This window comes from Temnothorax americanus, unplaced genomic scaffold, assembly GCF_048541705.1.
Source record: "Temnothorax americanus isolate GAGA-0224 unplaced genomic scaffold, ASM4854170v1 Scaffold23, whole genome shotgun sequence".
NCBI classification, from domain to species: domain Eukaryota; kingdom Metazoa; phylum Arthropoda; class Insecta; order Hymenoptera; family Formicidae; genus Temnothorax; species Temnothorax americanus.
In genome coordinates this window covers 2,723,104-2,740,331 of record NW_027509371.1, presented here as the reverse complement: position 1 = coordinate 2,740,331, position 17,228 = coordinate 2,723,104, and the positions used below count along the sequence as shown (strand labels likewise).

The 17,228-nt window shown below is 40.0% G+C and overlaps 1 protein-coding gene across 6 annotated transcripts in view; it reads left to right on the top strand.

Moving 5' to 3' along the window:
- LOC143898379 (uncharacterized) overlaps positions 1–17,228 on the top strand; it is a 49,890-nt gene that overhangs the window by 13,505 nt on the left and 19,157 nt on the right. Inside the window, exons 1-2 of one of the 6 annotated variants that reach the window (XM_077407815.1) lie at positions 4,319–4,674; positions 5,228–6,297. The exons of the other annotated variants lie outside the window; for them this stretch is intronic. Coding sequence (XP_077263941.1) covers positions 5,705–6,297 — 593 coding nt within the window. The 5' untranslated portion in view covers positions 4,319–4,674; positions 5,228–5,704. Of the gene's footprint in view, positions 1–4,318; positions 4,675–5,227; positions 6,298–17,228 lie in introns of those variants that run through there. 6 annotated transcript variants of the gene reach the window in all.

Here is a 17,228-nt window from a genome sequence, read left to right as displayed (position 1 = left end):
CCCCACTTCGTCCTCGTCCGTCGCAGCTGCGCATCCATCCTTCGTCGTTCTCCAGGCGCTCCGCGCGCGTCTGGTGGCCCACGGGCCCATCGAAGCCATTTCCCTCCTGTGCCAGCTGTGCGCCTCGGCATCGGCATCGGCAACGGCGACGGCGACGGCGGCGGTGGTAGTGGCAGTGGTGGCAGGCCGAGTTGAACCGAGAGCGCAGCCACGGATATGAGAGCCGCGGGAGGGCGAAGGATAGTGTCCGGGTGGTGGCTGTGAGAGAGTAAGAGAGCTAAAAGAGAGATAGACAGAGAGACAAGGAAGCTCTCTCTCTCTCTTTCTCTCTCTCTTTCTCTCTCCCTCCCTTTCCGTTTCTCTTTCTCTCTCTGGTCGCATACTCCGGCGGGAAGGGCCGCGAAGAACCGATGATGGAACAAGGCTCCAAGCAGGCCTCTGGATATTTGCGGAACCAGGTATCCGAAGGAACTCTAACGGCGCTGATTTGGTCCACCGGTATTCCCAGCAAGCCGAATGATTCAGATTAGTCGGATGACGGGTACCATACAGGCGACTGTAGATACAGGGAAAGCTTCGGATCTTGTTTAGGCTCGCCGTCATCTTATGAAACTTAAAAAGCTTCTCGATACGCCGCAAAGTAAAATCATGAATTTGCGGTAATTAATAAAGTATAAAGTATAAACTACAAAAATGTTTATTTTTTCATCGTAGATTGCGACGATATTAATTCAATTCTTTTAAATCAACATCTCTTTTTCGAAAGGTATAATTTTCCCTGCAATGAAGATGCGCTTAAATTCTTTAAGCACTTCTCTGAATAAATAATTCATGAGCTTAATACGGATTAATGTCCGAGATAAATGTCACGATTGAAGTGCTCCTCGAAAAAATTTCGCAGCAAGAACTTGAAGCTCGTGCCGAGATCCGCGCGATTGAGTGAAGAAGTCTCCCGGAGATTCACGTGCGGAAAGAAACAGGAGGGCAGGAAATCGGTCTGTCTCTATTTAAGGCCTTAGCTACCACTGATGGCACTGAAACCAAGAGAGCCTCCTCTGTACATGTTACGTACTGGTCTTCTCCGTTCCTTTCGATGACTTCTTCCCTTCGCTCAGTTGGGAGAGCGCGCAATCAAGAGTAGGAAAGTGAAAGAGAAGAAGCAGAAGAAAGATGGCAAAAACGCTCTCAACGGAACCTCCGCGAAGACTCCTCCAAATCGTGCTCGAGATCGCACGAGAAAAACCGCGGTACCAGTGCAACATTTCCGAAAAAATAAAATTTGAACGGATGTTTAATTGTGTGTTATGTAGATATAGATATGTATATATATATATATATGTGCCAATCGCGCGCGATAAACACAATGCTTCCGTTGTAATGATTATGTCGGATACTTTTTGGAAATAATTGTTATTAAGTGAATATTTTTTAAGAACTAGGTATTGTTTACTTTTTTTATCGTTATTTGAACGATAAAATATAAAATTCCAGTGATAATAATAATCAAGATAATAATAATAATCAAGCTTTGACATTAGTCACTTTACATATAACTATTTTTTAAATGAAACAGTTGGAGCATGAGTTAGCAACAGAGTAGCATTAAAATTTAAGAGGTCCTTTTTAAATTTTCGTTTTTAAGACTCCTCGTTTTACACCTACGTTAGCTCTGCTCGGACGTTTCATTTATGATCGACCTCGGCTATGTTACGGAAAAGCAATAGCGCCAATAATTTGTCAACAAAACCTCGAGGCAATGGCGGATATAACAAATTAGTTTTGGGGGAAAGAAAGAATTGACTTGTTATGCTATTTATCTTCTCGAGGGCATGAACTACGAGAAATGTATAATTGATGAATTCTTTACATTATGTCTTTACATTAGGCACATTAGATTATCTACTTTTAATTTTGTTTTACAATTTTATCTTTTAAATAAAAATAGCTAAATTATTTTTATTTGACATCTTTATAATTACGTATAACTCTTTGTTGGCAGAACTTAAACAGATCATTGTTTTTTTTTTTTTTTTCACGCAAGTCGTAACGAGAGATTCGATAAAACGCCGCTTAACACATTACTCTGCTCTAAAAGTGAAGAACAGGTCGCATAAAGGGGAAAATGCGGGCAGAAACCAACGCGTTGCCCATTAAAAAATTTATCTTCAATTTCCAATATTAATTTGCTCGATGAAACAAATTCTGTGTTATCGTGATTAGTCCGACATAATTTTAGGTGCAATCAAATTTTTCTTCTTTTTTTTTGGTGCCGCGCAAACTATCACAGATATCATGATCGATGAAAATGGCAGAAATGATTCGCGGTTTATAGCGTGATAGGATTCCATGCAAATAGCGAGAATCAACGTTCCCGGTGGGGTCACTCTGATGGTGAGAGATTTTAACGCTATCAAAATAGGTTCGGAAGCTTGTTTCCGATATCTTCTAAATTATTAAATTTCATGCGGTCTTGGATATCATAAGACATGAAGTTATATCGATAAATGTGTGTGTGTGTGTGTGTGTGTGTGTGTGTGTGATAAGAAATGAAATTTTAATTATAATTTTTTAGCGTTATTTTATCAAAAATGTTTTACCATTATAAATTTATATACTCTTTATACCGAGTGTTAATTAATTTCATTGAGATTTTTGATATTAAAAGAAGTATTGCCGTCATACACGATGATTTGAACATAAAATCTGCGCATATATGTTTATAAATAGTGGTAGCACAAGGTCGTAACTTACCTATAGTTTGACAGCTTACTTTAAGAGCTAATTCTATTGCAATAAACAGATGTTTATATTTCTATTACCCTCTTGTGGATCAAAATGGTAAACAGTAAATGGCAAACGATTGTTACGTTTTAATTAAATCGAAAAAAAATTTACTTCGTTATGTACACAAAATATATTTCTACTTTCTTGTTGATCAGAAGAATGGTAAACAGTAAACGGTTGTCATGTTGTTGTAATTAAATCGAAAAAAAATTTACTTCGTTATGTACACAAAATCTCGATACGTTACTCATCGAGAGTACGTGATAATTAAATCGCTAGTCGACACAATGGTTACTGCGTCGGCAAGGACTTCTTCATCTCTCTCTTGGTACCGTACTCGTATTACGAATAATCGTCGAGAGTGCGCGACTGGAGGAACGGCGGGTAACTCAACACGCCTCGCGAGGGGGAGGACCTGAGGTCACTCAGACGAATGGAGTAACGCGCGACAAAGAAATATTGTGCAATAAAAGGGAAAAAAGAAGATAGATAGACGCTTTATTGAGAGCAACTAATAAGCGTATATGTAGAAAAACTGCAAATGATAATATGACAAGATTACAAGGATAAATATTCGAAGTAATTAAGAGTTAAAGTAAAAAAAGAAAGGGACGAATATGATGGGACGGTCGTTCACATGACGGATATTTTGTCGGACGTAGAATTGTTACACACTTTTGTGGTCTTGTGGATAAGACAAAAGATGTGTAGCGTGAAAGGAAAGAAAAGGAAACGTTTATTTAGCGATGATGCTTCGTTGGATGAACGGAGAGTAGCTTAATCGTCAGTATGTTTAAAAGCGGAAATGTTGGTTTGATTTTTACACTTTTCGGAAGGTTTACAAAAAATGCATTTGTTGTCACCTCATCACAAAGCGATGAAATCAAATAAAAATAATAACACGAGTAAAGAAGATAAAGACTATATATAGAAACTAAAATCAGAAGAATGTAAACACAGTAGTGACATTACAACTCCTAATAACAGTGATGTTATAATGATGATGATACCACACCTATTATGCTTGGAAGTTCTATTCTCTCCATGTTTTTACTAGCTCGAAATTAAATACGCAAATGTTGCGAAAGGATGTAAGGAAGCGTAAGAAGATGACGTTAGTGAGAGAAGCGACTAATAAGAAGAAATAAATAACTGTAAAGTGAAAACTATAAATGATATATATAAGAATATCAGCAGAGAGTGAAAGCCAAGTCGGCGATATAGTGGTTGATCGCGTCGGATAAGCGCGGAAGACGCCGTGCGACGGCGTGCGCGAGGGGTGGCGAACCCCCTAAAGGACCCTCGGCACATGGTAGCGGTGACCTCCCGCCGCCCCTCCCCCGCGTACCCCCCTTCGCCGACGGCCTTCGCGCGCGCGGCAGTTCCTTGCAACCCCAGGTTACGCGCCCCCCCTCCACGACGTCCTCGTCATCCCTGCCGCGACGGCAACGGTGGAGCACGATCATTGGTTCACCGGGTTCACGCAGGCACGAGGAGGTACACGCAGCTGCCGTGCCTGCCACCTCTTGCACTGCGGACTGATCAGAGCAAGAGGCCAGTGTTCGGAGGAGTAGCGCCGCGAACGCGGGTAAATTTGTCGTCGCCGCCGCCACCGCCACCGCCGTCGTCGTCGTCGTCGTTGTCGTTGTCGTTGTCATCATCATCACCATCTTCGTCGTCGTCGTCGCCATCGCCATCATCATCACAATTTTCAATCATCATCGGTGTCATCATTGTCATCGTGGTCGTCGTCGCGTCGCGTCGTGTCACGCGAGATAAATGCGCTTCGGTCTTATCTCTTCACATGCCTCCAACCACCCCTCGCTTCCTCCATCCTCGTCTTCCCAATATATACGCGTTCACTTCCGGCGCCAACGTCCATCGCAAGAGGTGAGTCTCTCACGCTCCTTCTTTATTTCTCTTTTTTTCTCTCTCTTTCTCTCTCTCTCTCTCGCTCTTTTTGTTCATCTCGTAGTGTCCTCCTCTTGATCGTGCGTTCTCCACGCTATTTCTCGCCGGGTCTCGTGCGCTCTGTGTGCCGGCCGGCTCGGTTTATTCGTTCCTCACCAGCTCACCACCAACGCCATCTTGTTGGTAGCGTCAATTGTCGTGCGTGATCCACACCGAGGCGACACCTCTCGCGTACGCCATGCACTCGATCTGCTTCCCTTTCTCCTCCTCCTCTTCCTCCTCCTTCATCCTTCCTGTGCGTGTTAACACGCGAATTTCATCTCTCACTACCTCTCACTTTTCTGTCAGTTTTACCATCGCAACATTAATTCCTCCGCTTCTAAAATTTTAAAAGAGAAAGAGAGGGAGGGGTTTTTTTGTTCAAAGTAAACGCCCTTTGTCGACGCTTCTCTATTTCGTTTTCTTTTCAGCTTTCAAGGTCCGTTTCGAATCTTTATCTCTTGTCTCTCATTTTTTACTTTGTCTCACTTAGGTAGAAAAGCACATCCCCTCCGTTCTCCGCTTTTGTACTTGCCACCGAGGATTGTCCGAAGGGCTCTGTAGCATTTAGACATGATTGGCTCGGCTGTGACCACGGTTTCATCAAGTTCCCTCGGTGACTGGTGGTTACACACGGGCGGACTCGCGACTTAGTCAGATCAAGGTCTTCGTCGGGAACGAATCGAGCTTGCAGAGGAGGAATCGTATCCGGGGACGGACGAATTGGCGGCGGTCGCTTATCATTCGCCGTTCATCATCAATTAGTCCCGCGCGAATCTCGGGGGGATTGTCGCGTTTCTCATCCACCGCCGTTCGCCATCACACGCCCTTCCGTTCTTCACGCTCGCGATTACGTTTTATATGTGCGTGCGAGCGCGTGTGCGTCACCACGTCGGATTCAATCGTCGCCCTGTCCTTCCGCGCGCCTCCTGACCGTTCTCGACGATAAGAGGGAGATCGCGCTGTCGGGATGCCGCAGTGCGCAGTGGCCACGTGTCGCAATAGCCATCGCCGGACTCGCAAGCAGTCGGTGCGCTACCACCGTTTCCCGCACAATGAGGAATTGCGCGAGTTATGGGTGCGTGCTTGCGGTCGTGCTCCCTTGGCGAATGGAGAGCCGCCATTCAATATCAAGACGGCGCGTATCTGCTCACGCCACTTCCTCGAGGAGTTCTACGAGGACGAAAGCAGGGAGCAGATCTTGCAGGGCAATCAGAAGAGGAACCGGCTGCGCTTGGGCGCGGTGCCTACGATAGACGTGCCGGTACTTGTGGAGCCTTGCTTTAAATTACTTCAGGAAACTGAAAGGAAGCGCACGCGTGCTAAAATGGCGAACATGCTTATGGCGGCTGTTCCTGCCGATCGAGTGGATACTCGACAATCCGTTTGTAAAAGGCTTCGCGAAGACGAAGGTGGCGAAGATGATGAAAATAACGACGCTAAAACAGTTTTGTCTATTATCAAAGAACATGCTGAACGGAAGAATCAGAAGAAATGTTCGAAATTGGATAAAAAAGAATGTTTTCTAATGGCGGTTGGTCTCGTCCACGTGAGCACTATGTGGTAAGTTTTCTTTTTGATCGCTCCGCCGCCATTAAGCAATAAGCGCATGGTTTTTCTATTCTCGTTATATGTTATTAAACAAAATATAATTTTAAATAAAAGATATTGAAATAAGAAAATTTAATGCAAGAAAACTCAGCGTTCTTTTTTGTAACAATATTAAATATTTGAATTATATTTTAATTAACGCAATATCATTATTTTTAATAATAATTTTTATTACGACAATTGAAAATTATCTTTATTGACGCAGAATGGTTTGTACAATATGAAGCAATTTTTACTTATTTTATCTTAATTAATTCTTACAGTACAATGTGAGAAATGACATCTTATCCATGTCTCAACACGTGTTTGATTATTTTTTCATCTATTTCAAAAAATCTCTAAAAATTTATGAACATACTTTCAAGTTTCCAGAACAAATGTCTGTACTTTATTTTGGAAAAAAAATTAAGTATAATGTAAAAAATATAATATAATTGGGGACCTTTTTTAAAAAATTGCAAGAAACTTTTATATAGAAAGTTATGTAGAAAGGATAGAAGTCGATCGGATAATACTCGCATGTTTGTACTGTAAAGGTAAATAAAATATCTGATTTTTAATATTTTTTACGTTACTTGTAAAACTTTGAGTAATTTTACATTTAATTTTATTTATTTTCAATTAATTCTATTACGTTTCAATACATAGATATTAGTGGTATCACGCATACATTCTTTTAAAAATTTTTAGATTTGAAATTTATCTTGGAAATTCTACAACCATATTAAAATGCACATGCACAAATATTTAAATGTAAAATACAACAATTCTACGGTACTTTATCGGACATCAGATTATAACATGAATGAAAAAATAATTATATATTTTCATTATATATTTATTGTGAAAATTACGACTGCAAGTAAATTTTCGAAAATAGCCTACTAAGGTTATCGATCAATCTGTTCGCGTTTATTCCTGTTTGGAATTCTCTTACCCCTAGAGAAGGCCCCTTAAGATTTGCGCCGCCTTTGTTGTGTAGCGATTATGTATTATTAATTTGCGAACCGATCTTGTTAGGCGAGCCAAGACGAGTATCGCGGGACCGCTACTTTAGTTTTTCTGCTGATCCAGGAATATATACACTGAGAAAACAAATTTGTCAATCCCAAGAAATATTTACTCCGATACGTTCAACTAAACATTTTAGTTTGTTAACTAAACATTAGTTGAATTAATTAATTCTTGATTAAAGAAACGAAATAAATTGTTGAAACAACTTTAGTTAATTAACTAAAATGTTCAGTTGAACGTATCGGACTAAATATTTCTTGGGATTAACAATTTTTTTTCTCAGTGTAGATGTCAATGGCAGGCGTCTGGTAGGCGTACGAGGGGGAAAAAGAACTTCGCCTATTGAGGTATTGGATTATTTAGGCCCTCAGTCATCAATCGTACATAATTTTGTAGGTAGGTAATAATGGTAGTATTAAAGAAAAAGAAAAAGTTTTAGATCTTTAAATCCTCACCGGAAAAAGTTTTGAACTTTTAATGATGTCATTTTATTCGTTCGATAGCTCATCATTAGAGTTGTCCAAGACGACAAATGTGCGTCATTGCTATGCTACAGTACCTATATATTAAAAAAAAACGTCCACCGCTTTATGCTTACCCCCCCCCCTCTCCGCCCAGGACGGACTTTATTCGTTGTATGGACTGATTGTACGTGTCACTAATTCCGATTCTTTTTACCATGACAATATAATAAATTAGTAAAATTAATGCCTGTCTAACTTAATCAAATATAAAACCAAGAACTAAGCCAAGTAAATGCGTCAACAAATATATATACCGAAAAATATTCAACGTTTGTCTGTTATCGCTGTTGTCACGAAAAAGTAGCTTGGACGCAAAAAGAAATCTTTAGCCGAGAATAAAAACAAAAACTAAAATTCTAGGAGTCATGTTTAACTATAAAATAAAAAATTATCAGTTGGTTGCAAGCGTGAGAACATATCGTTTATTTATTTCGGAATCAGTGACACAGTGATGCCCATGTCAACGATACCAATGAGGTCCGTCGTGGGCGGAGAGAGCATGAAGCGGCGGATTTATCAGTTGTTTTATTATTATTTTTTGATATATACACATATCTTCTGAGCATAACAATGATGCATTTTTCATCTTGGATAGCTCTGATAATAATGAGCCATCAAACGAATAAAATGACATCATTAGGAGGTCAGAACTGTGTGTGTGTGTGTGTGTGTGTGTGTGTGTGTGTGTGTGTGTGTGTTTCCGGAAAGGAGTTTAAAAATCTAAAATTATTTTTTCTTTAATATTATTATTATTATCTACAAAATTATATATGATTGATAACTAGACCCGGATAGTCCAGAACGGGTGAAGTTCTTCCTAATCATCTGTGGGGGCATCGCGACTGACCTTGAAACTACTGGGGTACGTTGCAGCGTGCACCTGCATACGTACTACGCGCAACCGACTAAGGGTAAAGTTCCACGGCACGTATTTTCCACGTAACGTGTAACCGCGTAACCAATCAGAAGCGTTTTGCATTTTCTGATGTTACGCATATTCACGCTTGTGATTGGTTACGCGGTTACGCGTTACGTGGAAAACACGTGTCATAAGACGTTGTCCCTCTAATCGGAGTCTGGCCAGTTCTGGGCAAAATTTTGCGAGAGAGAAAGAAATATACACTTCTGTGACGTTGGCCGGACAACTTTAATGTATCGAATTTTCATTAATTGGTATCGACCCGTGGTCGTTTGGTGGTCTTTGGTAATCTGGTTAATTCGATGCGTAACTGGCACAAGTTGGCCAGACTCTTATTAGAGGGACTCTGCTTAGAATCATTTCATCCTTCTTGTTTGTCAAATGTTAAACAAGGAAGAATGATGCTCGTTGCGCGAACGCCAAGTGGAACGCATCTTAACATACTTGTCGAGAGGAGTCCTTTATTTTTATAACTCTCATTCTTTGGATTTCCGTTCTCCAAGAGACGCAATAATACAGTTTATTTACCCAGTCTTCAACTTGATTCTCCTTTTATCTTCGGTTATTGTTTCTATTACAGTGAAATAATATTTTTCACAATTCTATATATCATAAGAGAAATGGCTGGAATCAAACTTGCCTTTTGCTCGTTAGAAATCTTTTAAATGAAATTACCGTTGTCCTTCGGAGAAAAACAGCGGGCTTGCTTTCCGCGGACTTGCATTCGATTTTCGTTGAACTCCGTGTGAAGGTCTATATCGTGTTTAGTCGCGCGGAACAGCATCGAGGACGATGCAAGGATCGTAATAAAAATGGGGCCCACGGGAAAAATTTGGGGCCCACGATTATAATAATCAAATTATTTATTTAGATATTGTAACCTTAATTTTACGTATTTGAACTAGAAATAACACCGCGTAACTAAAAATTGTAATTAGTTATATATTTCTAAGATTTTTATTGTTATACTAGTCAATTTTCTCAATTAATTCAGTCGATATTCACTTACGCAAAGATAATTTACACTTAAGGAGCATTAACCAAAAAGTGCTTAACTGTGCCGGTAAACATTTTTCCCAGAGCAGAAAGTATATCTTGTATAACACAGTAAAATATAAAATTACATGTGATTATAAGTTTAGGGTTCGTATATCGTTGTTGGTGTGGTGTGATGTAATTATATTCCGCAAAAATATATCATTCGCGACTTCAGTGAGTCGGAGTGACTCCATTATGTGCCCAATACGACTCTTGGTTAGAGGATCGATTGATCGATAAATAAATTTGGTGGAATTTTTTATAAGTTGGTTGCTCATCATACTAATCAACCGCGTGAAGACCAAAACGCGCTCGCGAGAAAGTTATATAAACGTGATTTTTTTATACCTTTTAAATAAACTTTTCAAAATTAATATTTTATCCGCGTGAGTGAACACTGCCGTGTTTTAGTGGAAGATTATTTATTAATCTTTCCGAAGGAGATCCCGACAAGTCGTAGAAAAAAGATCGCAAGGGTGACCTGCTCTCCCCATCCCGATCGAATGCACCATCTCGACTAACGCACTTGTTAAAGCGCGTTGGATCACACGCGGTCAATTAGTGTAGTGTCGAACTCTTGTCTTGATACTTGACACACGTGATCATGTATAACAAACGTATATCATATTCCTCAAACGTAAAAATAATTGTCACGGTTTAGTTTATCGCTTGTATCAAACATGCCTTCACAAATTTATTGTTGCGTTGGCTGTTGCAAAATTTGCGATTGCTGTGGTCATGAAAAAATTTTAAACAAAAAACGTTACGATAATCCATCACAATCCTTAAAGGTGCCAATTCACGAGACGCTGAAAATGAGCGTCAACAAGGTGAACATGGTGGTATCGCTTTGACGCTAGCGTCAAAGAAATACAAGTTGAATTTGTTTAATATTCAGCGTCGTCGGTGAATTGTCGTTAATCGTCTCAGTACAATCAAACATAGATTTCGAAATACGTAAAATATTAATTATTTTCAAGTAATATCTTCAAGTAATAATATTTTATGGATACATATATAAATAAAAGATATTATTCCTGAAGATTTTTGCTTGTTGAAAATGAGCGTGGAGCGTCAACGTGAAAAGGCACTTTTAGTTTCTATTTATGTATAGGGGTGCGTTCGCGGAGGATGCTATAGAAAATGCGGAAAAACACGTTTTAGATATGTTAGGGAAAACCGGTTACAGCAATTGTTACGGGTATGTCACGAAACTTTTGGAAATTGGTTATGACCGCTCCAATGAAATATATTTTCTTTACGTATATATTTGTGCTTATTATTATTTATTTTACTAGGAAAGATTGAAAACGTTAATTGATTTAATATTATCGCATATCCACACACACACACACACAATTCCGAAAATTTTGACGTTAAAAATTGAGCTGAATTCTTGCAATCTTGTTTATAATATTAAAATACAACTTTTTTTCTATTCTATATATTAGTATAAAGTTTTAACTTTAATTAAAAAAAAGAAAGATTCTATTAATTAGAACCGAAATTACATAAACTCTTTAAAAAGTGTAAAATTGAGCTGAAAAAGATACATCCAATTGTTCAAAAGTTTATATTTTACAATTTAGCGAACAATCGTAAATTTTGATTTTATAATCGTATTTTGCGATGTCTGGAAAAAATTCTTCTGGAAAAAAATTTTTGCTACAGAATTATCTAGCAGCATTTAATAGATCTAATGTATAAATTTATGTATATAAAAATATAGAATGTAGTTCTAGCATTAATAAAAAAAAAATTTAGTTATTTAGTCACTGAAGCATGATGTTTTCTGTTGCGTTTGCTTAATGATGCTTAGTAATAAAGAAGTAAAGTAAAGAAGTAATGCTTAACTTGGCACCTTTTCATTAGCATTTTGAAATGCACTTTGATTAATAAAGTTGACTCATGTTACTATAATTCGTTGCATATAAATTACGCGATACGTCTAGTCTTAACCTCGAATCCAAGAGCGTTGCATTGGTACGCGTTATCGATATCGAAGAAAATATTATCGCTCGTGCCACATTCTAAAATAATGTGCAAATACCGCATATGGTCTTGCACAAAGAGCGACGCAGACGGCGATTCGATATCGAATATATGATTGAGAAACTCGTCAGTTCTCAAAATATAAACACCGATACTTTATTGAATCACAAGATTAAAAATAAATTCATTATTCGGATGCACAGCCGGAATTAGAAGTTTAAACATATGATCTACTGAATATAGTAACTCAAAAAATAGTCAGAATAGGAAACTTCAAATGGTTGGTTGATCTGATTGGCCCAGAAAAAATTCGGTCGCTGAGGGTACCTGTTCAATTGCAACATGGTCAAAAAGGGTACTCCGGTCACCTTTGGTGCACACCTTAGGCATCCGAAGATTCTCCCATCGATTATTTGACCTACGCGTGAATTAACCTCGGATCGTGAATCGACCGTCCTCCTTTCGTCATTCCATTTCTCGTGGTATATCGGTATTTCTCGTAGAACTGTGTTCGTCGCACGGATAAGGCAGGACGAGATAACGTGGAAAGAAAGAGAAGGAGAGGCAAAGTGGGAGAAGGGGAAGAGAGTTCTCGACAATTCTTGCGCGTCCTTGAGCGCTCAAGGCCTCGAGGAATCACTTAGCTCATGGTCTCATGGAAAGTTAAAGACAGTTTTTGAAAATTTGGAATTAATAAAAATATATTTTTACGACCTTTCAAATTATCGGATGCCAATGTCGAAGGCGCAATATTTCATGTTGTTCTCATTATTTCCCAATATTTCTTTGTTCGTTCTAACCGGTAATTTGTGGTTTGATCAATCACCAATCCTGAACATCAATCTAAACATCAAAGAAGTTAGTTAGAAATAAAGAGAAAGTTTGCGAAAACAAAGGGATTTGATGAATGTCTGCACAATGAATTCTTACAAGTTACTTTTCTCAGAAGAACGTTGAACAAAAGAAAAAAGATTTTGAATAACGGTGGCACTCGTAATCACGTTACCTCGAAGAGGCCACGATTGTGTTTGCTTGTGTGGTCGCACCGTGGACTTTGACGCCGTCGACCCAACGATCGATCGGGCACAAAGTTGAACAGACACTTAACTCGCGGAGGATTGCGACATGCGTTTCTGCAACGCATCGTTTGCACTTCTGTTTCACTTAGCAAAATCAAAATTGCTCTTTCGTCGACCTTTACGACACTAGTCGTATAGATATTTTTCATTTTTATTTAGTCACTATAATTATGCCTGAAAAGAATATATCGGATAGAAGCACCTAAAGCGTGCTTAAGCGATCGCACCAATCATTGGCAGGCTTTGCAGAAAAGTAACTTAAGTCGACCATGTCGTGCGACATAGTAAATTTTAAGAAAAGGCTTCTTGGGGAGGAATATCTACTTCGCTCCTAACATTTAGGTGCAGCATGTGTTATTATTTCTTAAAGTCCTTGTGTAGTTCTCATCTTTGCGTATTTCAATTCTTGTTTCTCAAATTTATTTTTATTCAATATATTGTATATTATTATATATTATACAATATAATATTATATTTATTTTATATGTTATATTTTATATATATATATATATATTAATATATTATGTTGTGTGAATATATATATATATATATATAAATGCATTACGATCTCTGTGAGGTTGGCCATTTATTTTCAAAATTTTAATATAATTTATTATAATTTACCAAACTTGTAACTAAAATTTCTGATATGTCTCAGAAAAAGTTCTAGCGATTAAGTACACCGAAATGTACGGTTACCAAAGATGTAAGGTGAATATCAATTTTTTTCTATGCGAAAATTGGTTATAACTTTTTTGTTTTATCCAAGATCAATTTGAAGCCTCCTAATAAAAAATAAAAAAATAATAAAAAAAAGGGCGAAAATTTTGTAAAAATATGAAAGAAAACAATTTTGGCGATTTTAATTTAACTGAAATTTTTAAGGTCTCTAGAAATAAAAATCAAAGGAAGAGAAAACATTCTCAATAAGGATAAAAAAAATTTCCGACAATTTGATATTTTTTCAACAAACATTTTGGAGAATTTCTACTTCTCTGATTCTTCTACATTTCTCTTGGAAAAATAATCTTTTGCATCTTCGTATTTTCACTTTTATGTACTTAAATAACGCCAGGGCTCTTTTTGAAACGTATCAAGAATTCTAAGATTCTGTGGAAGACAGCCAGAACTCTACAAATTAAATAAGAATTTTGAACGTGGGATGTTAAATTTACAGAGATCGTTGCTCAATGAGTTTCAAGTATTCCCATGATTCGAACACTTGAAACTCATTCATGAAGATTCTTCGGTTCTATCAGCAGAGGTCGGGCGAAGTGAGTCGAGGTACGTTTACCGAGGAAAAAATAAACGTGTCTTTTTGTCATTGGCGGGAATCTCCGCGCTTGGATCTACGCCTCGATCTAAGCTGGCAGCCGGCTGCAAGCGGCGTAACCTCGGCATGGCGAAGCGTGCGCTGATGGTTCGGACTAACGCGCTCGAGAACGTGTCCTTGGCGTTCAGGGACACCTCGGGCGCGCGGGCCGACCGCTCTCTTCCGCGCGCGAGATCCACGAATTAGGTCGAGACGACGGCGACGACGGCAACGCGAACGCGAACGAGACTCGACCTCTCTCGTAACCGATTCAACGTCCATATAATAATAGCGTGACTTCGATCGTTCGCTCTGAGGTTTCCCTCTTTGCGTTCCGCGCGCCGTCTCCGACAGATAAGTACGTTGACCAAGAATGACATAATTCTTTTTTTCTTTTTTAACATGTAATAACGCCCCATAGCATGTCGATGTTATGACCATGCGCGTTTATCGCTTGGAATCGAGTTTTCACGAATGGAAAATCGGCAAGTTAGGCAAGATAATAACGTAGGATATATGAAAATAGATCATTGTCTTCGATGTCGATTGATTGGAGAACATACTGGATTTTGGTCCAATTATTTTCGATTTATGATTCCGACAGTCACACGCTATTCCAGAATCCCCCGGAGTACGAGTACGCACGCGCTTTATTTTATTTTAATTTATGCAAACTGCACCTAATACTCGCGATTTGCCACGGACTAGTCAAGCGGGGTCTCAGGAAACTGTTCCTTTCACCGAACTTTTCTACGATTGACCTTGAACCTCCGGGTTAGTGCGGCACGATGCCAGGATGCACCGCTGATTTCTCGGAATGGGAAAAAATTCTAATTTGAAGCAAGAGAGTTCCATATTTCAGATAAATAAAATAGAAAGATAAAACATTTTTTGTGTAATAAGTTTCAAGAATGTCAACGTTTTTAATTGTTCTTCTTTTTCTAAAGGAAAACATAATTAAGAACATGTGAAGACACGTATATTATTGCTAAATATCTATAAACAAATATAGACTCAAAAAGAAGCCCTGAAATGAAAGAGCGGCGTTTTCGTTTTTATTTGTAGTAATTTCGAGGCTAGATCACACACAGAGCGGGACTTATTGTCAGTGGAAACTTAATATAACGGCGATATATCGGAAATCGCATTCCTCTATAGCTGCACAATTATTCCCTACGCGCATATCCCTTCCGTTCTTCCTCGTCGAAGGCGTTCCGTCGAAGGTCCGCGATGTGCGTCATCGTCCATGCGTAATGGCCATCTGCTTGTGCAACGTTGAAGGCGAAGCGCATATTTTATGTCGCGCGTACGCCTCCTCGCGAGGATACGCATTCGTAACCGTTTAACACGCCGCGACCTTCTTCGAGGGCCAACGTTGCTCGAAAGTCTGTTTCTTTCCCGAGAATTGTTCTCTCGTCCCTGATTCTCTCACCTCGCTTTTCTTCGCGCTCCCCGAGATCGATCTTCTTCCGCCGCCGAAAAGCAGAATTCGAATAAGATTTTTAAAATTTTGTTTACATAACGACATTGCACCACAACATTTACAACGTTTCCATAATTATACACCGTTTTTTTTTTCACCACTGACCCTTATAGCCATTACATCTCTTATTTCAATATTTCGAGGGTGCTTATACTATATTTTATTAAAATTTTATAACATTTTATATATGATAAAGTAAATCTATAAAAACATGTGTAAGGAAATTTTATGTCTAATAAATTATACACAGTTACTGAAATAAATTGAGAGAGGTATTTGAAAATTTTAAATAATTATAAACTCTTTCCTTTTGTACAAGCCATAAAACTTTTTAAGTCTAAATCCGATCTGTATACCTAAATTCGCCATTGTACATTTCTAACAGTAAGATATCCATACGAAATTCGAAACGCGCAAAGTTTAACGAACGATAAGCTAAGAAGTTTAATACATTTCTAATTTAAGTTAGTTATCGCGCTTCCGAATTAGTTTGCTCCCGAAAATACATATATATAATAGTCAAACAATTTGAAAAAGTCACGAAAATAAATGACAATCTTCCGCGAGATCTTCATCAAACGCAGAAATTAAGCATCTTCAAGCTAAAAGTCTCTCGAGCCAAGGAGACTTGAATAATATTCATCTCTAAGACGTCGCCGGTCTGAGAATTTGAAGCGCGCGAAGCTAAGAGGCTGGAAGCTGAGCGAGGAGGCGAGAAGGCTACGTCGCCCTCGTCGTCCTCGCCGCTCACGCCGGGTCGCAAGCGCACCGGGGGAGGAGGAGCAGTGACTCCGACACTCCGACACTCCGAGACGACGGCCGGCGGCGACGCGCTCCGCGTCGTGACGCGGCAGTGCGCCGGCCAATCGCGAGCGCGCGAGAACGCCGTTTCTCGTGTCGGCGCGTAGAGTAGGTGAACGGCGCGGATAGAAGAGAGCGAGAGCGGCGTGCCGCCGCCTCCGTCGCCGCCGTCGTGGCCGAGGAGAGGAGGAGGTAGGTAGGTAGATAGGTGGCCCGCTGCGCTCGGTCGTGGAACTCTCGACCCCGATACCGCGCCGTGGTCGATTCACGATTCGCGTTCCGCGCGTCTTCCTCTTCGCGTCGTAGCCTTGAGAGGAAAAGAGAAGACTGGTGCTCTAGAGCCGCGAGCGCGAGCGCTCCGCGAGGACGTCGCTCGAGAGTGGAACGCCTGCATGCCTGCCGAGTGGACTTGCGTCGCGCGCGGAAAAAACCATCAGGCCGTCTTCCATTTCCTTCGAAGGGAAGAAACCCATGCACACCTTCGCCGACGAAGATCGAAGCGAGCGACGTTGTGTAACGTCGCGCGACGCGCTGCGACCTTTCGTGACCTCCTCCCTCGCCCGCTCTACCTGAGCCGACGAGAGCGAGGACGGAGCGTTGGAGGGAGCCCTCGAGAGACCGGCGGACCGGCCGACCGATCGGCCGATCAGTCTGCATCCGCCGGGGAGCGTGGGCGGAGAACGAGAGGAGGAAAGACGCACGGTCGCGCGCACGGTGAAAA